Below are 24,711 nucleotides of genomic sequence, written 5' to 3' on the forward strand. Positions count from 1 at the left end.
CCAACTGTTCGTCTAAAATTGTGAGCCATATGTTTGTAACTCTTACAGCGCCATCTATCACAAAACGAAAAAAGTGGTCCACCTAAATATTCATATTACTTTACGTAATACACGAATATGTAATAAAAAATGGGGGTTCCTATTTTAAAAAACGCAGTTGATGTCCGTTTCACCTATGGCAGCGCCATCTAGCGGGTCAACCATGGCGCCATCTGATCTCCTCCTTCAAGCCAGACAAGTTTCGTTTTTTGTAGTTTTTTCGTTTGACGCTTATTTCGTGAGATATTTGGCCCGGCCACGATCAATTGACCATCCTGTATAGATCTCCCAAGCTGCCTCATATGTACTAGGACAGTCCTAGCACTCAGTAATATGTATGGAAGTTCCTGCTCGCCGGTTGTGACTCCTCAAAGGGAAAATGGACAGTGGCTACCGATTCGTGAAACAGTGAAAAATACTAACTGAACCATACATTATCAGTAAGTTATGGGACTGTCGAGCCTCCCCAAACAACTTGAGAGAGTCATAATGACTGCACTACACTCGCAAAAAAGTGGCGTGTGACACATTAATAATGAGAATTGAAGATTAACATTCTTCAGAGAAACCAAATTCAAATATGCCTTAAGCGATTTATGGAAGCAATGGGAAACATTCATCTTGATAATTGGATGGGAGTTTGAGCCGCTATCCTCTCGAATGCGAGTCGTTTATCTTGTACCGTCTCTCTCGGTGTGCCAGAGAAACCGTCCTGGGTGTTGTATTTAGGCAGTTTCCCACATCCACATTGGTGAATATGGGACTGGTTCCCTGTACCACCTCACTGACGTAATGCACAAACATTTCGAAAGATGTTCTCACACTTTCACATGTATTATAACTCTAGACCACTACACGCGGACACTAATTCCGTTCGGGGGTGGTGGTGGGGGGGGGGGGGGGGGGGGGAGGGGGAGATGAGGGACAGGAAGGGCATGCGACCACCCTATACAACTAACCAAATGCAGGTTAAGATGCCAATCCCATTTAAAGGTACGTTTGCAGGATGGGCGTGGACATATAGCAAAAACGTACATATAAGTTTATAATATAAATAAAGAATTACTTAAGATATTAATCGGTGTAAGCAGTTGTATCCATTGTGGCGTGCGACCGTTGAAACATTTGAATAAATTACGCATTTCAGTTGTCTTACCGAGAAGACGGCACCTTTTTGTTCTGGAAGCCGTCCTGATCGGACGCATACCTGCCATCGCTGCAGATAATTATTTGGCACACCGCCATTATTCTCTGGGACGCAAACTCACTAGGTGTACTCATTGTTGCACACAGCAACAGAAATAATCTAAGTGTCTATGTAATTTAATTTAGTATAATATTTTGTGAACACAGTGATATTTAATATTGTGTTTAATTTATGTTGCAAGCTGTTGTTCCAATTAAACGGCGTCCTGGCAAGGCTAAAGGTTCCGTGTTACAAATTATATCAAAGGTCCATTACGAACCAAAGCTTTGGATTATTCAATCTAGGAAGTCCGATAAAGAAATATTTTCAGAAAAATCACTCACGTTCAAACTTACGCAAAAACCCATTGTCAAGCGCGCAAAGCTTATATAAACTGATCACACACTATTATCCTTACGTATTATTATTTGTTTGCTCTTCGATATTCTCAAACCAGACAGGAAAAGTCACTACAAATCAAACCCACGAAGATACACGATGACGCCAGGAAAAATAAGAAGAAGAAGAAAATAAAATGAAGAAATCTTGGAAAAGAAGAGAAGCAAGATATTAGGAAATACAACAATAGGAAACACATTTAAATTAAGAAGTAATACAGATGTATACAATTAAGTACCAAAAAAATACAGGCGAAATTGTGAAAAATCCAGTAACGTTGTGAGGGCATATTCAAAGAATGAGTCTTAGCGGACTGAGAAGAAAAATTGTACAACAATTAGAAAATTTAGAAGACAAACCCAACTGGCTTAGTAAAGTTCATTAAGGTATAGAAGAAATTGACAGAAATGAGAAAGACAGAAAAAAACAAAATGTAAAAATGATATTGAGGTTGAAAAGCTTTCCGAGACAAAGCACCATAGCGACTAGGAGGACAATGGGCAGTAGAGAGGAAAAGTAAAAAATAAAGAAAACAGGACAGATAAAGAAGTACTGGAGAAAGCGCAAAGCTTAATGGCTTAAACTTAATTCTTAGCAGGCTTGTACTGAAATAACAAAATAAAAAAATAGAAAGATTAAGTGTATGAGCTGCAGCAATGCAATTAAAGTACGTTAAAATAGTTTTATGTAGACAAAATATTCTGTTTTGTGCAACTGCAGTCACCTTTCACAGAAGTCAATAACCTACTTTCCATCTCACACTGACATTAGAAAGAAAAGAATAAAATGCCCATTGTGTCAATGTGTCACTTTTCCTAATTGTCAGTTATTATTTCGGGAAAAACATTAGCATGTTGGCATGCTGACTTTTGAGGCAGAGCTGTAGTATATTTCAGTTACCAAACAGTGTGTGGTGGTGAGTTGATATAGCGAGACTCATGGCTCCCTGCGGTCATTGGCAATATTCCTAGGTGGTGGCTTCTGTGCATTAGTGACCCGGTTGGTATCAGACCTCCGGAACTGCCACTAACGGCTCTAATTGGCACTCACTGCATTCAGAACCAAAGTGATGAGCCAGCACGCGGCAGGTGCTGAAGTGCTTGACATCACACCTAGCGGCAAAGTGTCCTGTATAAAGCACAACTTCGAACCGTCTCACACTGAGAGGATCTCTCCCCTAGCGTTCTAAAAGATTTGCCTCGGGCTTGTCCATGCACTTGGCTGACGCACTCAGATAGTTTGTCTTGCCTGTCGAATTATTTGTTAATAATGCACAGTCGATAACAAGGGAACCTCCCCATCGCACCCCCCTCAGATTTAGTTATAAGTTGGCACAGTGGATAGGCCTTGAAAAACTGAACACAGATCAATCGAGTAAACAGGAAGAAGCTGTGTGGACCTATGAAAAAGTAAGCAAAGTATATAAACTGAGTAGTCCATGCGCAAGATACGCAACATCAAGGATAGTGTGAGCTCAGGAGCGCCGTGGTCCCGTGGTTAGCGTGAGCAGCTGCGAAGCGAGAGGTCCTTGGTTCAAGTCTTCGTTCGGGTGAACAGTTTAATTTTTTTATTTTCAGACAGTTATTATCTGTCCGCTACACCTAAACAAACATCGAAACACACGACGTCAGTCGACTACAGCGCACGGAAGAGAGAGTATTCCTGCTAGAGAGGCTCCATGGCTGGCAGTTGACTGTTCGCTACTTTGGACGAGAGTGCATTAAATACGTGAGATGTATTTCGTGGGCAATATGAATCCAGCAAATATAGTCCGCGAAAATAAAGAAAGTAAACGGACAGACAATAACTGTCTGAAAATAAAAAATTAAACTTTTCACTCGAGGGAGGACTTGAACCAAGGACCATTCGTTTCGCAGCTGCTCACGCTAACCACGGGACCACTGCGCTCCAGAGTTCACACTATCCTTGATGTTACCTATCTTCCACATGGACTACTCAGTTTGTACACTTTGCTTATTTTTTCATAGTTCCACACAACTTCTTCCTGTTTTCTCGATTGATCTGTGTTCAGTTTTTCAAGGCCTATCCACTGGCCAACTTATAACTAAATCTGAGGGGGGTGCGATGGGGAGGTTCCCTTGTAAGAATGTTACTCTCTAAAACCAACCCTACATAATCGTGAGTAAAGCTTAGTTTTTCAAAATGTGAAAAATTCAATGCTATGTCGAATTGCCGATTTGTCAGGTCCCTTCGTCAACCTCCAATGCACTCAAGCTTAATTTACGGATCAAAATACGTGCTAACCTGTCCACCATACAATAGCTGATGGCAGCATCGTCCAGCGACTTTTGTTATCGACCAGGCCGGACGTTAAGGGTGCCCTGAGACACACACATCTCAACGCTGTGTGTAGACTCATTGGCCGCTGCTCTTCCGGACGTGGACGCTGGTGGCTCACCTTGCTGCCCGATGGCAGAGGAGACGAGCAGGAAGGTGGAGTTCCACGAGTTGTCTATCTCGTCGACGGTGGCGGTGACGCGGTGCTCGACCCAGCAGAAGAGCCGCGACACGACCAGGATCAGCACAAACAGCGCGCCGCTGCTCACCCACAGCTCCGCCGTGTACGGCTTGAAGATCGTCGTGAGGACGCTCGCCGACTTGGGGTGCCGAAACATTATTTCTGGCCTGCACGATAAGAAAGCATATCGGTATCTGAGCCAAACCATCAGTAAGCACAAACGTAGTTCAGCAACTTGTTATTTGTCTGTCATCTCGATTTATCTATGATATATCATTATTTATAGTGTGGAACATTCGTAAGTGAAACATTCCGTTGGTACTTGTGGAAAATTACCTCGAGCAATTAAACAGAGAACCGACTCGTGGAGATAACATCTTGGACCTACTGATAACAAACAGACTCCAACTTTTCGACTCTGCAAGCGCAGAACAGGGAATCAGTGATCATAAGGCCGTTGCAGCATCCCTGAATATGGAAGTAAATAGGAATATAAAAAAAGGGAGGAAGGTTTATCCGTTTAGCAAGAGTAATATGAGGCAGATATCAGACTACCTAACAGATCAAAACGAAAATTTCTTTTCCGACACTGACAATGTTGAGTGTTTATGGAAAAAGTTCAAGGCAATCGTAAAATGCGTTTTAGACAGGTACGTGCCGAGTAAAACTGTGAGGGACGGGAAAAACCCACCGTGGTTCAACAACAAAGTTAGGAAACTACTGCGAAAGCAAAAAGAGCTTCACTGCAAATTTAAACGCAGACAAAACCTCTCAGACAAACAGAAACTGAACGACGTCAAAGTTAGCGCAAAGAAGGCTATGCGTGAAGCGTTCAGTGAATTCGAAAGTAAAATTCTATGTACCGACTTGACAGAAAATCCTAGGAAGTTCTGGTCTTACGTTAAATCAGTAAGTGGATCGAAACAGCATATCTAGACACTGTGGGATGATAATGGCATTGAAACAGAGGATGACACGCGTAAAACTGAAATACTAAACATCTTTTTCCAAAGCTCTTTCACAGAGGAAGACCGCACTGCAGTTCCTTCTCTAAATCCTCGCACGAACGAAAAAATGTCTGACATCGAAATAAGTGTCCAAGGAATAGAAAAGCAACTGGAATCACTCAACAGAGGAAAGTCCACTGGACCTGACGGGATACCATTTCAATTCTACACAGAGTACGCGAAAGAACTTGCACCCCTTCAAACAGCCGTGTACCGCAAGTCTCTAGAGGAACGGAAGGTTCCAAATGATTGGAAAAGAGCATAGGTAGTTCCAGTTTTCAAGAAGGGTCGTCGAGCAGATGCGCAAAACTATCTAACGTCCATCTGTTGTAGAATTTTAGAACATGTTTTTTGCTCACGTATCATGTCATTTCTGGAAACAGCGATCGTGTTAGACCCAACTCGATTTATTTGTTTATGAGACCCAGAAAATATTAGATACAGACTCCCAGGTAGATGCCATTTTCCTTGACTTCCGGAAGGCGTTCGATACAGTTCCGCACTGTCGCCTGATAAACAAAGTAAGAGCCTACGGAATATCAGACCAGCTGTGTGGCTGGATTGAAGAGTTTTTAGCAAACAGAACACAGCATGTTGTTATCAATGGAGAGACGTCTACAGGCGTTAAAGTAACCTCTGGCGTGCCACAGGGGAGTGTTATGGGACCATTGCTTTTCACAATATATATAAATGACCTAGTAGATAGTGTCGGAAGTTCCATGCGGCTTTTCGCGGATGATGCTGTAGTATACAGAAAAGTTGCAGCATTAGAAAATTGCAGCGAAATGCAGGAAGATCTGCGGCGGATAGGCACTTGGTGCAGGGAGTGGCAACTGTCCCTTAACATAGACAAATGTAATGTATTGCGAATACATAGAAAGAAGGATCCTTTCTTGTATGATTATATGATAGCATAACAAACACTGGTAGCAGTTACTTCTGTAAAATATCTGGGAGTATGCGTACGGAACGATCTGGACGTGTGTCCGTCAGAAAGAGGAAATTTGTAAGACTGGATGTCATGAACTGATAATGACTTTTGAACACTATTAAGGTAAATACATTGTTTGTTCCCTATCAAAATCTTTCATTTGCTAACTATGCCTATCAGTAGTTAGTGCCTTCAGTAGTTAGAATCTTTTATTTAGCTGGCAGTATTGGCGCTCGCTGTATTGCAGTAGTCCGAGTAACGAAGATTTTTGTGAGGCAAGTGATTGATGAAGGGTATAGGTTATTGTTAGTCAGGGCTATTCTTTTGTAGGGATTATTGAAAGTCAGATTTCTTGCGCTAAAATATTGTGTGTCAGTTTAGTGATGATCAGAATAAGTAAAGATGAAACAGTCTCAGTAGGTTTAGTTTTGCTCAGCTCTTTGAAAATCAAATAACTTAAGAGTTTTCCCAACACTGTCATTCTTAACTTTCAAAGCGGAAGTATCAACCTGTTTTCGACTTTCTATGCCGTCCTGAGACAACTTAAGTTCTTCACATCGAAACAGAAAAGAAATGTTACGAAGCATTAATACTGTGTATGTCAGTTTTTAATAAAATATATTATTAATTAATTCGAGAAACAAGAAATATGTGTTATGGATATATGAACTTGAAAGTATGTTTGAAGAATCCAATAAAACAGGCAAGACATCAGCATCGGTAACATAAACAGCTTTAAATCTAAATTTGGGAATTATGCAGATGGCAAAAGTCGCGGGTTACCTCCTAATATCGTGTCGGACATGCTTTTGCTCAGCGTAGTGCAACAACTTGAGGTGGCATGGACTCAAGAAGTCGGCTGCAGAAATATTGATCCCTGCTGCCTCCATCGCTGTCCCTAATTGCGAAAGTATGCTGGTCCAGGAATTTGTGCACGAACTGACCTCTCGATTATGTCCCGTAAATGTTCGATGGCATTTACGATCTGGATGGCCAAGTTGGTTCAGAGGACCCAGTCCATTCCATGTAAACACACCCCACGCCACCAGCTTGTACAGTGCCTTGTTGACGACTTCGGTCCCTGGACTCGTGGGGTCTGCGCCACACTCGAACCCTACCATCAGCTGTTACCAACTGAAATCGGGACCCATCTGACCAGGTCACAGTTTTCCAGTCGTCTAGGGTCCAACCGATATGGTCACGAGCCCAGGAGAAATGCTACAGGCGATGTCGCGCCGTTAGCAAAGGCACTCGTGTCCGTCTTCCGCTGCCATAGCCAGTTAACGCCAAATTTCGCCGCACGGTCCAAACGGATACGTCTGTCGTACGTCCCAATTTGATTTCTGTGGTTATTTCAGGCAGTGTTGGTTGTTAGCAGTGACAACTCCTCGCATAACCCTGCTGCTCTCGGTCTTCAAATGAAGGCTGTCAGTTACTGCGTTTTTCATGGTGAGAGGTAATGAGAAACTTGGTATTCTCCGTACACTCTTGACACTTCGAATACTGAATTCTCTAACGATTTCCGAAATGGAATGCCCCATGCACTATCATTCCTCGTTCAAAGTCTTAATTCCCGTCGTGTCATATTCACGCTGGAAACCTTTTCACATAAATCACCTAAGTGCAAATGACAGTTCCGCCAGTGCAGTGACCTTTTAAAACACCTTGTGGCCGCTACACTACCACCATCCGTATAAGTGCATGTCGCTATCCTATGGCTTTTGTCACCTCTGTGCATATTACCATCAGTTTACAGCGCAGAAGCCCTAGTGGCTTGGCACTTCATCTAAAGCAAGAGTTTGGAATCCTGGTGGTAGTGACCAAACTTCTCCTAGTTCCTCACGGAGTGATAGAAAATTGAACCGCCGCGCGGTGTAGCCATGCGGTCTAAGGGGCGCCTTGCCGCGGTTTCACGCGGCTACCCCCTTCGGAGATCCGAGTCCTCCCTCAGGCACGGGTGTGTGTTTGTGTTGTCCTTAGCGTAAGTTAGCTGAAGTTAGATTAAGCCTAGGGACCGATGACCTTAGCAGTTTGGTCCCACAGAAACTTACCACAAATTTAAATTTAAAATTGCACCGTTGACGGCGATCAGGGTCAACTAAATTGTAGACCCTCTTGACGCTATTGGACAGGAGTGGCATTTGGTGGTTTAGAGTAAGCACAGAACACCTATTATATGGTGACCTGGCCTAGATTCGAACCCCTCTCCTTACAAATGCGAGTCCAAAGTGCTAACCATTGTCTTGGCCACCCAGCTCAGTAGCCGACCACGACGCCAACACGTCTTCCAAGAGAATGCGCTTACTAAAGTAAGACTCCAATGAGACATTTTACACACTCACATTCTACAGCACATGTTACGATCAAATCTCTTTAGCTGGCATCATCAACTGGTCTCTTATTACTCCTCAGATTCCACAGCCTTTGAGTGAGAGATTCGGCACTGTGAAACACACAGAATTTTTTCCCTAATGGACTGAAGAACACTGACTCTGTCGTACTCACATTTATCAAATTTACCTTATTCTTTGCCGGTTTTGAGTGTTTGTACGGATTCTACGGATTTTACACATTCATTTTATTACATAAAATAAATATCAGGTACGATATTTTTCTCAACATTTTCACATTCATATTTAACGAAATATTAACACAGTGCCTTGTAACATAGTCCGCAGATCACTTGCACGTGAAGTTACAGCACGAAAGTATGTGTCTAACAGGAACATGGACATTAAATCAATTTTTTACACTATAGATTTGCGTAAAATGTATTGACAGACTGAGTTCGTTTTTGTGCGGGATTATGTCTAAGGCATTCAGTAACGTAGAAGATTTACCTTATATGAGAAAAGATATACACAATGTTTGACAATTCCTATTACAGACTATTAGGGGAATTAAAGGGGACATTGTAGATAAAGTTTAGATAAGGAACCCATGTCTTTAAATGTACCGTTTGGATATATAGTAAGTTTGATTGGCGGAGCACTTTTCGATCTACCGCTTCACGTTCTGTACCCAGCGAAGATAATGAGCTCTGACCTGCGTTATCTACAGGAGCTGCCCCACTTACCTGTTCGCTGCCCAAGGTGTAACTGTGGCGCATGCTGTTATACACACAGTCCACATATCCTGCTGCGCGTACGTGGAGCACCAAATTCGACACTTTCAGTTCCGAACGTACTAGTTTATAGCAGCCGTTGTTGTCCTCACGTCAGCCGAAGATGGAAAACGTTCGCGATACACGCATTGTGCAGCTATGTCATTATGTACCGTACCGCTAAGTGTGCGGCCTTTCAAATAATATGAAATGATGTGGTGGCTCTTAACTATGTACTCTCTGACTCTGCTGAAATATCAAAAGTTTAGGCTGGTTTCGTTGTCTTGGGGCTGGGACGCGTAGTTGCCGCATTACAGGCTAAATACTGCTGAGTCTACAGTATACGATATGAATATACACACGAATAGAATCATCGAAAGTTTCTATCACTCGGCAACTGCGAATGTAACATAGAAATTTATAAATGAAACATTGCAGTTAATTAAAATCTACGGGTACTATCTTAACGACTTTAAATTATGAGTACCATAGTAAAAGTACTTTTGAGAATGCGGTGTATTTCTGCAAAACACTTATTGGTGTCGATGGTCCAGCAATTAAATAAAATATAAGTTGAATAACAGGGAAACAATAGATTCCTGCTTCACGTAATTAGTTATGAACGACAACATAGCGCGTGAGATATTCACTTCTGAATGCATACTACGTCTTCACTGTAGAAACCACGGAAATCTCACACGTTCACAAGTCGGCGCTCCGAAGTATTTCTATCTCCCACGATCACGAGCAAACCACTCCACACTCACCAAGTCTTTCCTGCGACCGTCGCGCCGTCGCGTCCAGCCGCTCCCGGGTCCTGCGCCGGACTGTCCAGAACTCTCCTGTCCTCTCTCGTACTCCTCTCCCACTTCTGTCCAGTCTCCCCATTCACGAGCGCTGTGATTGGCTAGAGCACTCTCGCCAAGTCTTCAAGCCAACGCACATTCACAAACACAATGAAACACATTCGAAATACTGGATTTACATTTAAATAACTTGAAATTAAATAAACATTCCTACGGCTGGACCATAAACACGCATACATTGTAAAATACATAAACAAATTAAATAAACATGTTGTTGTTGTTGTTGTCTTCCGTCCTGAGACTGGTTTGATGCAGCTCTCCATGCTAGTCTATCATGTGCAAGTTTCTTCGTCTCCCAGTACCTACTGCAGCCTACATCCTTCTGAATCTGTTTAGTGTATTCATCTCTTGGTCTCCCTCTACGATTTTTACCCTCCCTTGATGCCTCAGAACATGTCCTACCAACCAATTCCTTCTTCTAGCCAAGTTGTGCCACAAACTTCTCTTCTCTCCAATTCCATTCAATACCTCCTCATTACTTAAGTGATCTACCCATCTAATCTTCAGCATTCTTCTGTAGCACCACATTTCGAAAGCTTCTATTCTCTTCTTGTCCAAACTATTTATCGTCCATGTTTCACTTCCATACATGGCTACACTCCATACAAATACTTTCAGAAATGACTTCCTGACACTTAAATCTATACTCGATGTTAACAAATTTCTCTTCTTCAGAAACGCTTTCCTTGCCATTGCCAGTCTACATTTTATATCCTCTCTACTTCGACCATCATCAGTTATTTTGCTCCCCAAATAGCAAAACTCCTTTACTAATTTAAGTGTCTCATTTCCTAATCTAATTCCCTCAGCATCGCCCGACTTAATTCGACTACAATCCATTATCCTTGTTTTGCTTTTGTTGATGTTCATCTTATATGCTCCTTTCAAGACACTGTCCATTCCGTTCAACTGCCCTTCCAAGTCCTTAGCTGTCTCTGACAGAATTACAACGTCATCGGCGAACTTCCAAGTTTTTATTTCTTCTTCATGGATTTTAATACCTACTCCGAATTTTTCTTTTGTCTCCTTTATTGCTTGCTCAATATACAGATTGAATAACATCGGGGATAAGCTACAACCCTGTCTCACTCCCTTCCCAACCAGTGCTTCCCTTTCATGCCCCTCGACTCTTATAACTGCCATCTGGTTTCTGTACAAATTGTAAATAGCCTTTCGCTCCCTGTATTTTACCCCTGCCACCTTCAGATTTGAAAGAGAGTATTCCAGTCAACATTGTCAAAAGCTTTCTCTAAGTCTACAAATGCTAGAAACGCAGGTTTGCCTTTCCTTAATCTTTCTTCTAAGATAAATCGTAGGGCCAGTATTGCCTCACGTGTTCCAACATTTCTACGGAATCCAAACTGATCTTCCCCGAGGTCAGCTTCTACCAGTTTTTCCATTCGTCTGTATAGAATTCGCATTAAACATATATCAAAGGAATAGCAAGCAAAAGTAGGCCTGTAGCCTAATGTGTCTGTGCTTTCTAAAACACAGTAAATGATTGACTAATTTCTACATGAATAGTATATATTGGATATAAACAATGACATAGATGAATAAATATATTTATAAGCATGCTGCTACCGTTTTTTTTTCGTGTAACAGTGGAGTACTTATGGCCTGACACGATCGATAGTAATCGGCCACTTTGACCTCCGATAACTCGTGTACTACTCAATTTACATGCCTGTAATTTATACCAATTTATGTTTACACTAATAGCTTTCTAAAGACATGTCGATCGACAAAATCGGATGAACCGTTGAGATTTTGGAAATCCGTTGCTGGGTGTTACTTGTGTAATTTACAGTCAGATACTAAACTTTAAACTAATAAAGGTATTGAAAATGTGATTACACCAACAGAATCGTCGTGCAAATAATGGTAACGTACATGTTTCTTTTTAAGGTATCATGATTCCTCTGGCTACTATTAATTTCTATGTGAACTGCGAAATGTCTGCCAGAAAGGTTCCACAAAGTCCGCCATCTTTGGCACTACCGGCATGTTTCCTTGACCGACACAGCGTTACCAGGGAATTCCCAGCCACGCTGTTGGCCCAGACCCCAGCTAGCGTTCCGCACCAAGCGGCCACCGACGAGAGCCGAGGCCGGCTGAGAGGCACTGGTGAGCCATTCTTCAAACTTATTTTATACTAAAATGGTATATTTTCAGACATGAGTTTCTTATCAAATTTTTATCTACTAAGTCCCCTGTACAGCCCCTAGAAGCCCGTAATAGGAATAATTGTGAAACACCATGTACGCATTACACTCTTCTTTTAAACAGGCTAGGGTAAAGACTAAATAAAAGATAATAAAATGAATCTGATAATCTGTATAGTGGCTTGCTGCTGCGATTTCTTTCTCAGTACCTTGATCACCATGTTTTCATACAGCTGTGGCATGGGATGGGAAGGTCGTGTTAGTGAGCTGACAGGCATGTAGCTGCTGGACCAGAAAGTCGACCCTTATAATAGGTCGACGTTTCCGCCGAGTTATACGCTATGAACAGAACTCAACAGTTGGACTGACGTCATTGTTGTATCGCAGGATATGTCTGACTTGAGCAACGTGTTCTCTTATTCGGACTCGTTTCGGATATTTTTCTAATTATCTCTTTGTTGTTTCGACGATGCAGTTTCCACAAAATACCGAACACAGTTTTTGGGCTGTTTTATACGGGTCACCCTGTTCTTCCCGTGCAGTACTCGTGAATCCAACTGGAGGAGTGTAGGATGCACCCTCTAACACACATCGTAAGATGGCTCACCGAGCCCTCCCTGTTCGACCATCATATATTTCGCTGAAATTTAGTGTAAACATTCGGACATGTCCCTGACGAACATTGGTAAATTTTAAAGTTCGTTGAAGCAATACTGTCCGAGATTTAGTCACTTGTTTGACTCCTTAAGCGACTTTGCACGGAGCGAGCGTGAATTTTTGGCGAATATGAGCTGTTGTATTTCGGCCAATATTTTGTTGATAGAAATGAAATTCTGCCATCTTGTACAATTTTATGCATTCTCTCCAGAATAGTAATGCAAATAATTTTGTGAGCCATATTAGGCCAGAAAATTTTACACAAAATCGCCCAAAAAATTGGCGCCCTAAAAAATTTCAAAGTTTGGATTTTTATATTTCGGGGACTAGAGGTATGACGAATGTAAAACTTGGGATGCAATAACCTAGAAACACAAGGTTCTCAAATGTAAAGTTTCACTTTTGTACCGCTTTCCAATACCGAATAAATGAAGTATAAAATTGAAGAATTTGTAAAAGCCCCAGACATATAAGCAGCCAAACTTCGAAATTTTGTAGGGCGCCAATTTTTTGGACGATTTTGTCTAAAATATTCTCGCTGAATATGGCACATAAAATTCTTTTCTTATTATTCTGGAGAGATTGCATAAAATTGTACAAAATGGCCACGTTCCATTTCTTTCAACAGAATATTGGCCGAACTACAGCAGCTTAAATTCGCCATAAATTCATGCTCGCTCTGTGCAAAGTCGCGCATGGAGTCAAACAAGTGACTATATCTCGGCCAGTATTGCTTCGACGAACGTTAAACTTTACTTATGTTCGTTGGGGACATGTGCAAATGTTCACGGAAAATTTCATCGAAAACCATGATGGTCGAACACGAAAATGTTTCGAAATTTGGCGATCTGACATGGAATGACCCTTAACCTGGTATACATGTAGATGTAGATGTGGCCGTTGTGTTGCCTCGTAGTGTATTGGCCTCAATTTCGCCTCTGACAGCACATAAAACTATTACTGTTTACTCCTAAATACAACCAATGGCTTGCAGATCGGCACCTGACAACTTTACTCCATTGAATTTCGGACCGCTTACCGGATAATGGCCCAAGAACGCGCGAAATCCCACAGGGATGCACTTTGTCTCTCACAATACGTCACCAATCCTGGTCTCACACCTCTAGCCTGATGATCTGTGGGCACCAAAGTTATGGAGGGCAAACTACTCCAATAGAGGCTGTTTTTTTTTTCAGGAACATTGTTCTGAGTAAAACAATAACCACTCTGCAGCCGTTCTCAGCAGGAAAACACTCTTTTCGTGTTGCAAGTAAATTATTTATTTATTTATTTTTATTTATTTATTTATTTAACCTGGCAAGATTAGGGCCATCAGGCCCTCTCTTAGATCTAACCAGGCATTCTACTTATTTTACATTCATATGTTTTAGTAGGCATGTTAAACTACATCTAGTACAAAAAGGGAAATAAACAATTTGAAAGGTACACCTGGAAAAATACATACATATAGAGTTTATATTCTTAGGTCACAAGTACTGTTATAATTAGACATTATTGAAGAGACAGATTTTAAATAGGAGTGCTGGCAGCAGGGAGTATGAGGGAGACTCATGGTGAATGGAGGAGAAGAATAGAGACATGATGAAACATAATTAAGGAAATATAAAGGAAAAGAAGATTGCGTGGCTAATAGAGATAGATGAAGAGGAAGGCATCTCAGGAGCAAGGTAGGAGACGCTAGCTTTGCTATTTGACAGATGAGGGGATTGTCCTTGTACATTAATTTTGTGGAGAACTTTGTGAGGATGATAGTAGGAAATGCTTCAACTTCTTCTTAAAAGCAGCAGGAGATATAATTTTGCGCAAGGTAAGGGGCAGTTTGTTCCAGAGGCGGACAGCGGCAACTGAGAAGGAGTTTGCAAAAGTTTTTGTTTTGTGAGTGGGCACAGTTAGGATACCAAATAAGAGTGACCTCGTGTTTCGATTATGATGACATGACAGGTTTTTAATCTCTGAAGCAAGGTACTGGGGTGCTTGCGCGACGAGGAGTCGTTGGAGTAGACATAGAGTGTGGTAGCCACGCAATTTGTCCGGCCGCAGCCACCCAAGCTCGGAGTATGAAGAACTAACATGGTCATATCAGCAAATGTAGCAGGTGTAACGCATACAGGCATTCATGGTTAGTTCTAGCCGTCTTTTGTTTTCACTACTCATGCCTTGTTGAATCACATCACAATAGTGGAGGTTCGGTAGAACGAGTGCTTGCACGAGCTGGCGTTTCAAGTCCTGTGGAAATATGTTCCGAAACTTTTTGAGAGCATATAGACAAGCAGACGTCTTTCGGCACACTGCGACTGTATTCTCCGCCCAGTTGAGATGCTCATCCAAAGTTACACCCAAGTTCTTCACTGTTTTCTGATATGGTATTGGAGTACCGTCGAGCAGAATAGGAGGTAGCCGTTCGCGGAAATCTGAACTTATTAATTTCTGATGGGCTATTAAGATTACTTGCGTCTTTTTTGCACTTAGTTTAAGCCCCAGGTTTTTCGCCCACGTCACTACTGAAGACAGATCATCATTCATCTGAGCGATTGCAGTGTTTACATCTTCAGGTCTGACGCTTAGGTAGAGCTGGAGGTCGTCGGCATAGAAATGAAATTATTGGCGAGTTAATGAAATTTTGTGGGTATGGGTGGTTGCCTAGAAGAGAAAGAACACCCAGGGGTCCCCTCATTGAAAGTTAAGGGAAAAACATTCAAAAACTACTGTTTTAAGCTGTTTTCATGCTTAAAAATATCAAAAATTGAAAAAATGTGTTTTATTTTAGACAAAAAACTTTTTAATTTCTTGAAATGTGAAGTTCAAATGATTCAAATAGCTCTGAGCACTATGGGACTTAACATCTGAGGTCATCAGTCCCCTAGAACTCAGAACTACTTAAACCCAACTAACCTAAGGACATCACACACATCGACGCCCGATGCAGGATTCGAACCTGAGACCGTAGCGGTCGCGCGGTTCCGGACTGAATTGCCTAGAACCGCTCGGCCACACCGGCCGGCGAAATGTGTAGTATTCACAACCTTTTTGTGACTAACCTCTTTTATATAATTACTAACAGACAGTAACAAGTTCATAAGCCTTTAGTTAACATGCAAATAAACTGGATTGAGAATAAAATTCTTTCAAAACTGTAGTTCTTAATTTGTTGACAGTTATATTTTTGCTAGTTTAGTTCATATATATCTATATTTTGAAAATTGTGATGGTAAAGCGTGCTGCTGTTGTGCGTTGGGAAGCCCTGCTAATGTTTGGTGCTCACAATTCGAACACGAGGGGGAGCACAAGTCACTGGTACACAAAAAGTAAGATGGCTTGGCGAATACTGAATTAAATGACAAAATCCACTGACCAACATTCTAAATTCGCTTGCTTAACATTGCCGCAAATTACAAAAATTTGCATTTGATTTTAATTTAGCTTCAACTCTCGGAAAGGGTGATCTCCCCCTGCTCCTCCCCCGCCCCCCCCCCTATCCCCACCTCCTTTAATCCGTCCTTGATTATTGGTCAATGAGTCTATCTTGACCGTCGTCAAGGGGCTAAAAATGAATACTGGAGTCAGATGTAAGGTATTCGAAACGCTATTGCTCAAGGACAAATTCAAAGCCAATTTTATTACATGCTGTGATGTCAAGATAGTCGTGTGAGGATTGCTTTTGCCAAGGCGACCATAAATCTTTCTCTCATAAACTCATCGATAAGCCAGTCATAAAACCGTCGTCTGACAAAGTCCCTCCCTGATATCTGCCGAATTTTACGACATTGTGGAACAAAGGACAGGCACATATATCAGCTCTCTTTCTCGTCCCCTTACAACAGCTTTTAGTGTGAGCAGATACGAGGTGTGGCTAGAAAAAAACCGGACTAGTACTGGTGAAACAATAAAACGAATGCAATAAGGCTGAAAGTCGCGTGGCCTGTCACGTGACTCTCGCTCCGCCTACTGCTCGAGTTTCATCTGCCTCCTGCACTCAGTCTGCCCGTGGCGTCTGTTTTAAGTAGTTGACGTTTGGTCTATGCGTCGGAAAATGTTGAGTGTACAGAAAGAACAGCGTGTTAACATCAAATTTTGTTTCAAACTAGGAAAATCTGCAAGTGAAACGTTTGTAATGTTACAACAAGTGTACGGCGATGATTGTTTATCGCGAACACAAGTGTTTGAGTGGTTTAAACGATTTAAAGATGGCCGCGAAGACACCAGTGATGACACTCGCACTGGCAGACCATTGTCAGCAAAAACTGATGCAAACATTGAAAAAATCGGTAAACTTGTTCGACAAGATCGCCGTTTAACAATCAGAGCAGTGTCTGAGTTAACAGGAGTTGACAAGGTAAGTGTTAGGCAGATTCTTCATGAAAGTTTCAACATGAACAAAGTGTGTTCAAAAATGGTTCCAAAGTGTCTCACAATTGAACAGAAGGGACGCCGAAGAATGATTTGTTCTGACATCCTGAAAAACATTCAAAGTAATCCCACCTTCTTACAAAATGTTATTACTTGCGATGAATCGTGGTTTTTTACTTACGATCCCGAAACTAAACGCCAATCGATGCATTGGAAAACTCCTGGTTCTCCACGACAAAAAAAAGCACGAATGTCAAAATCGAAATTCAAGGCAATGATGATTGTTTTTTTTTTTTTGACATCAAAGGGATTGTGCTCATTGATTGGGTACCAGAGGGACAAACAGTGAATCAGCATTACTACATTAGCGTCCTGGCTACCCTACGTGAGCGAGTACGGAGAAAACGGAACGATTTGTGGAGAAAAAAGTCATGGATCCTTCGCCAAGACAATGCCCCAGCTCACAGTGCGTTGTCAGTGAAGACGTTTTTGGCAAAACACAACATTCCCATCTTAGATCATCCACCCTACTCACCTGATTTGGCCCCCTGTGACTTTTTTCTTTTCCCTAAAGTCAAGTCAGCTTTGAAAGGAACTAGATCTGAGACTGTTGAAGCAGTAAAAGAAAAAGCGACGGAAGTAATGTATGGACTTACCGAAAATGATTTGCAGCATTGCTATGAACAGTGGAAAATTCGTATGGAGCGGTGTAGAGACCGAGGAGGAGAGTACATTGAAGGAGATAACATGAAATTGTAAATAATTGTAAATAAATGTTTTTTCCAGCATCAGTCCGGTTTTTTTCTAGCCGCACCTCGTATCAGGGAACCAGAGGACACGAGGTGCTCAGCCTATTACTTTGTCGGCTATACCGATTGCAGTATTGTTATCGTAAATGATACTGGATGTAGCCCATCTTCGCAATATCAGAAGATACACATACGACGCCTGCGAACTGATAGTATGCACTAAACGCCCATCTGAAATCCAATTAACCGTGGGGCAGAAGGTAATAGCCAATGAACTGGGAACTGTACTTGAAAGGAAGCGAACCTTCTTTAGTTCATTATTATGCCCTCAAGTAGGGGAACAGAGCTTAAAATTCCATTATGATGGTTCTAGAATTTAGGTGAGATTCCAAATTTGAGTCGTCTGTCGACTGAATAGAACTGAATTCGCTGGCGAGGAAATGCTTCATTAGATGATAACCTTGGAGTACTTGCGGAGGTACGATTCTGCTAATGAATAATGTTGAAGGAGAAGCATGGCACTGTAGGCTGGAAGTCCCGAGGTGTAGGTTCAGCTACCTAATCGGTAAGTGTTTTTATCCTGCACACTCAGTGACCTCTCCCCACGCAGTGTCTGAGAGCTGTATCTCAAGTGTGTCTGTTGAGAATTGGTCACGTAATGCGTGTGAGTACGGTGTGGTGTTGTTTCACAGGGGAAGACTGCACTGTAGTTCCTTCTCTAGATTATCGCACAGATGACAAAATGGTAGATATCGAAATAGATGACAGAGGGATAGAAAAACAATTAAAATCGCTCAAAAGAGGAAAGGCCGCTGGACCTGATGGGATACCAGTTCGATTTTACACAGAGTACGCAAAGGAACTTGCCCCCCCCCCCCCCCCCTTCTTGCAGCGGTGTACCGTACGTCTCTAGAAGAGCGTAGCGTTCCAAAAGATTGAAAAAGGACACAGGTCTTCCCCGTTTTCAAGAACGGACGTCGAACAGATGTGCAGAACTATAGACCTATATCTCTAACGTCGATCGGTTGTAGAATTTTGGAACACGTATTATGTTCGAGTATAATGACTTTTCTGGAGACTAGAAATCTAATCTGTAGGAATCAGTAGGGGATTCGAAAAATAAGCGTGGAAACCCAGCTCGCGCTATTCGTCCAAGAGACTCAGAGGGCCGTAGACACGGGTTCCCAGGTAGATACCGTGTTCCTTGACTTCCGCAAGGCGTTTGATACAGTGCCCCACAGTCGTTTAGTGAACAAAGTAAGAGCAATTGGACTATCAGAACAATAGTGTGATTGGATTGAAGAGTTCCTAGATAACAGAACGCAGCATGTCATTCTCAATGGAGGGAAGTCTTCCGAAGTAAGTGTGATTTCAGGTGTGCCACAGGGAAGTGTCGTAGGACCTTTGCTATTCACAATATATATAAATGACCTTGTGAATAACATCGGAAGTTCACTGAGGCTATTTGCGGATGATGATGTAGTATATCGAGAGGTTGTAACAACGGAAAATTGTACTGAAATGCAGGAGGATCTGCAGCGAATTGACGCATGGTGCAGGGAATGGTAATTGAATCTCAATGTAGACATGTGTAACGTGCTGCGAATACATAGAAAGAAAGATCCTTCATCATTTAGCTACAGTATAGCAGGTCAGCAACTGGAAGCAGTTAATCCATAAATTATCTGGGAGTAGGCATTAGGAGTGGTTTAAAATGTAATGACCATATAAAATTAATCGTCGGTAAAGCAGATGGCAGACTGAGATTCATTGGAAGAATCCTAAGGAAATGCAGTCCGAAAACAAAGGAAGTAGGTTACAGTACGCTTGTTCGCCCACTGCTTGAGTACTGTTCACCGGTATGGGATCCGTACCAGATAGGGTTGATAGAAGAGATAGAGAAGATCCAACGGAGAGTGGCACGCTTAGTTACAGGATCATTTAGTAATCGCGAAAGCGATACGGAGATGATAGATAAACTCCAGTGGAAGACTCTGCAAGAGAGACGCTCAGTAGCTCGGTACGGGCTTTTGTTGAAGTTTCGAGAACATACCTTCACCGAGGAGTCAAGCAGTATATTGCTCCCGCCTACGTATATCTCGCGAAGAGACCATGAGGATAAAATCAGAGAGATTAGAGCCGACACAGAGGCATACGGACAATCTTTCTTTCCACGAATAATACGAGACTGGAATAGAAGGGAGAACCGATAGAGGCACTCAAGGTACCCTCCGCCACACACCGTCAGGTGGCTTCCGGAGTATGGATGTCGATGTAGACGTTTGATAATGAGAGAAGGGAGACGGTTGAAAGCTGCGCTGGAACACAGCCTACTCCTCTTTGAATACCTCCGAGGGGACCAGCGAGCTCAGCATCTGTATCCGACGGACGGATCTCCATCGCCAGTGCTACATGCCCACACTCCATGAGACGAGGCGGAGAGGTTTGGAATTTAAACCTGGAAATGGCTATGGTGATCAGAAACTTTACCCCATATATTCTTCTCGCTTTTCCATTCAAACACTGGTGGTGAAAACTGCTTCCACCGCCTGAAATGGAACTGGCTACGATCAAGTCAAGCGCCATTGCATAGGCGTGTGCCAGCGACCTCAGCTACAGAGATGGATCCAAATGAACCATGTCTTGTGGAACATATACACTGTCCCCATCACAAGTACTATAGAAGCCCCTTCTGAGAGGGGTGCTGATGGTTCAAAACCCTGTACGGCCACACGGATTCGGTTTCCTGATTTACCTAAATCGGTTAAGGAAAATTCCGAAATGATTTCTTTGAAAGGTACGGTCGATTTCATTCCCCATTTTCCCTCAACTCGAACTTCGTCGTCGACGTAACGTTAAACACTAATCTTCGTTCCTCTCCTTTCGGGATGCCATGTTACAGGACGTGTTTTATCGCCGACCTATCGATAGCCGCTCCTCTGACGAGGGTAGAGCGCATCAGTTGAGTCGTAGCTGGGCTACCGTGGGGCGCGTGCAATGTGCAGTGTTGATACCGTAGACTGCAACACGCATGTCTCAGGTTATTGTGATGTAATTAAAAATGTTTGCCAAAAAAGTTGTACATTTCATGTCAGTGTTCACGGCTCAGAATTAGTGTTTATCTAATAGGTGACGATTTTTGATCTCATGTGTCGTTTCGAGAGGTCAATCCTCAGCCGCGTCGGGGCGGTTACTGGAAGATAGCGTGGACTGGACTGACTCCAATTACCGTTTCCAAGTGAAAGAAAAATGTGTGGTTTGAATGTTTGAATATCATGAGCGTAGGTAGTTTCTCGTTTCGGATATCGCACACCAACTTCTGAAACATCCGCGTCGCGGTTCGGTCACGCGCATGCTCATGTAATGAACGAAGGCGTTGGTTAGTAGTTGTAAGAGGTCCATGACTAAGGAATTCATTGCTAGCGCAGTCGAGCAGACGTAACTTCGATGGATTGCTCACGCTCTGCCTGCGATATTCATGCTACAATAGAATCGCAGACCAGAGAGCAGTCTCGGCAGCAGTAGTAATAGTAGCCCAGTTCACGTAAGCAACAGATTGCCCAATCGCTTGGTCTAGCAGGCAACCCTTGTCAGGGAACGGCCACCAGGCGGCAGCAGCGTCACACCCTTACTTGTAGAATCAACCACTAGATGGCACTCCGTTCTGTGAAATATGTGGCAACATCGGCCGAACGCGTGCAGCTTTCCACTATTTGGCGTCTGTGAATTACAGCTGTTTCTGACATACCGGTGGTAGTGGACCGAGTCGTCATGCCGAGGGCCTGCGAGTATATCAACTGTGGAAGGAGTAGACGAACAAATCCTGAACTGAAAATGTTCAGATTACCGTCCAAAATAAAGAAAGATTACGCGAGTGGATTTGAAATTCAGGTAAATCTATAAATTAGTCAATATAAGATATGGATAACAAAACGCAAAGCATAGTGTGGTAGCATTTGGTAAACAATTTAAGAAGCATTACCTTACAAGACTTTTCTCTTGGTACTTGAAAATGGCTCTAGAACTGAGATCGCAACAGTGAAATAAATGAATAATAGACGTCATCTAACTGCTAGGTCATCGGTCCCTCTATATCCTGGTATATACTAGAGCGAACGAAGTGAACGAGTGTAAAACCTCGTTTACACTGCTGCAAATGAGTATTCATAGATAATTCGTCAATGTTCACTTCCATTCGTTTATACATGTGAACAAACGTTTATACTGGAATGAAGGGAGGAGGATAGAAGAGAACGAGCATAGCATGCAAACTATAGACGCTGCCTATTTTATTTTCTTTTTATCTGTGCGCTAATAATCCTCTCACAGCTTTCACTCGAAAACAACACTGCTTATAGTAACATGTCTGCGCGAGAGCAGATTGTGTATTACTTTTCATTTCGCATATGATTGTGGGAAGTATCCCTACAGTAGAAATAAACTAGGTTTGTGGAATTACAGGGACTAATCTACATTCTTCGATTGAAAACTCGGGAAAAACCATAGCCGATCATGGTCTACAGTCAGCTGTGTGACGAATGCATTTCGCGCGCGGCGCTCTAGCCGAACACAAATCTGCGACATTCACGTCACCAAAGATACAGCATTGCCAATTCCGCGACATGGACAGGTCAGTTAGCATTGTAGCGTCGCCTGCGACATCTGTTGACCGACGGGAAAACTATTTTTACGGTTGCCTGTTCCGCCGTAAGGACGGTCAATCTGTTTCTTACGTGATCTGGGATAGTAGCTCACAGTCTGGCGGTTGGGTCAGGTCGCTCTGAGAGAGCAGTTGTCTAGTTGTATGACTCACAGAGAGCACTTGTGTCCTCTATGGAATTACCAAGGCCGGTCGTGGAGAATGATGGCGGTGCCTGAGCGATGCAGTATAAGGCAAGAGCAAAAATTATTATTATTTGTTGCTGCATGCATATGTAATTTGCAACATCTCATTTTGTACTATTGTTATATCAAAGTCACATGTAAAAAAATTTTCAATAATTTTTCGATAATAATCTTTCTTATAAAGATAGCTTTTGACAGTCGTTCATCTGAATTTAAAGCTTTTACTAATTTCTCCTATCCATAGTCATGCCAATTATCGTAAATAAAATCAGTTTTTTTTTTATACGTAACAAAATCTAGTGGACAGAATTGCACTGGGCTGAGCCAGAAAAATTTCTTATAGGAGCAGATATGTACGCGTTGTCCGGCGACATAACTGAGGTAAGAATTTTCAGTTTATTCAGAATGACTTTTGGGGGCCATGACGCAGCGTTGCTGACGTCCAGCTTTACCAGTTTAGATTCACAGTCAGTTAATTATTGGAGGTTATATATGAGTCACAATTTTATTGGGAGGTTAGTCACCATTTATTCCGAGATTACGGAAATAATTTAATCTGTTGGGAGGTTCCATAGTGACTGGAAGAACTGTGGCTCACTATAGCCATTAGCACATTTCGAACAGTGAATTTTATGCGTGTTCTTTGTTGCACGTATTTCAATTGGATAATATTACTTCAACAATAACTTTAGTACGTCAAAACAGATTACGCGGTTGGAATGCAAATACTGATTACGTCAATTGTAAAATAATGTTAATTGCGAACAGTGCAGCGCAACACTGTGTGTGTTTAACAGAATATAATGCATCCTACCAGAGTAAGTTGGCGTTGCTTGTATGAATGCCTCCACACCGTGTCAAATAATAATTATTACAGGATACAACGACGCGGGCAGTGCAGGGAGATAAGAGCAACCGCCGTAGGAAAACGACTGTCTTTAGGGAATATTTGTGCATATACAGTGATAAACCAAAACATTATGACCCACAGCGACGTTCGTCGTTGCGGGCGTTTGACGCGATAACAAAAGCATCTAAGCAGAGCAGGCACGAACGGGGAATCACCCTGGGGACGATATGGGCTGCATCCTTTGAGAGCCGCGTGGGTTTAGCCGAGCGGTCTAGGGCGCTGCAGTCATGGACTGTGCGGCTGGTCCCGGCGGAGGTTCGAGTCCTCCCTCGAGCATGGGTGTGCGTCTTTGTCCTTAGGATAATTTAGGTTAAGTTGTGTGTAAGCTTAGGGACTGATGACCTTAGCAGATAAGTCCCATAAGATTTCACACACACACATCCTTTGAGATAAGCGGCTTTGACAAAGGGCAGATTATTATTAGGCAGAGCCTGTGAACGAGTACCTCGAGAACGGCGAAGCTGGTCGAATGTTCACATGCCATTGTCGTCAGCATCTACGGAAAGAGGTAGGACAGTAAAAGGCGCTAAATGGTTGGACGTCCGCAACTCTTCACAGAACGTGCGGTTCGGAGGCTTGTCTGCTCTATAAAGTAGGACAGATGGTGATATGTGGATTCTCTGCTGTAAGAGCACAATGCTGGTGCACGCACAAGTGTTTCGGAGTTCACCGTTCGTCGTACACTATTGAATGCGGGGCTCCGCAGCGGACTACCCATACGTGTTCACATATTGACTCAGCGACATCGTTACTTACGACTGCAATGAGCACGGGACCATCGACCACCGACCATCGATCAATGGAAACGTGTCGGCTCTTCGGGTGAATCGCATTTATCCTACGCTACATTGATGGTCGTCTCCACAAACGCCGTCATCGAGATGAACAGCGGCTCGAAACGTACAGCGCACCACGGACCCAGGTTGTTGGGCACAGTATTATGCTATGGGAGACTTTCTCCTGCCCTTGCATGGGACCTGTGGTAGTAATCGAAGACACGCTGACAG

The 24,711-nt window shown here is 42.7% G+C and overlaps 1 protein-coding gene across 1 annotated transcript in view; it reads right to left on the reverse strand.

The window, feature by feature from the left end:
- LOC124799197 (glutamate receptor ionotropic, delta-1-like) overlaps nucleotides 1-24,711 on the reverse strand; it is a 178,173-nt gene that overhangs the window by 123,973 nt on the left and 29,489 nt on the right. Inside the window, exon 4 of the mRNA XM_047262731.1 lies at nucleotides 4,044-4,270. Coding sequence (XP_047118687.1) covers nucleotides 4,044-4,270 — 227 coding nt within the window. The remainder of the gene's footprint in view (nucleotides 1-4,043; nucleotides 4,271-24,711) is intronic.

The sequence above is a fragment of the Schistocerca piceifrons genome, chromosome 5 (assembly GCF_021461385.2).
Source record: "Schistocerca piceifrons isolate TAMUIC-IGC-003096 chromosome 5, iqSchPice1.1, whole genome shotgun sequence".
NCBI lineage: Eukaryota > Metazoa > Arthropoda > Insecta > Orthoptera > Acrididae > Schistocerca > Schistocerca piceifrons.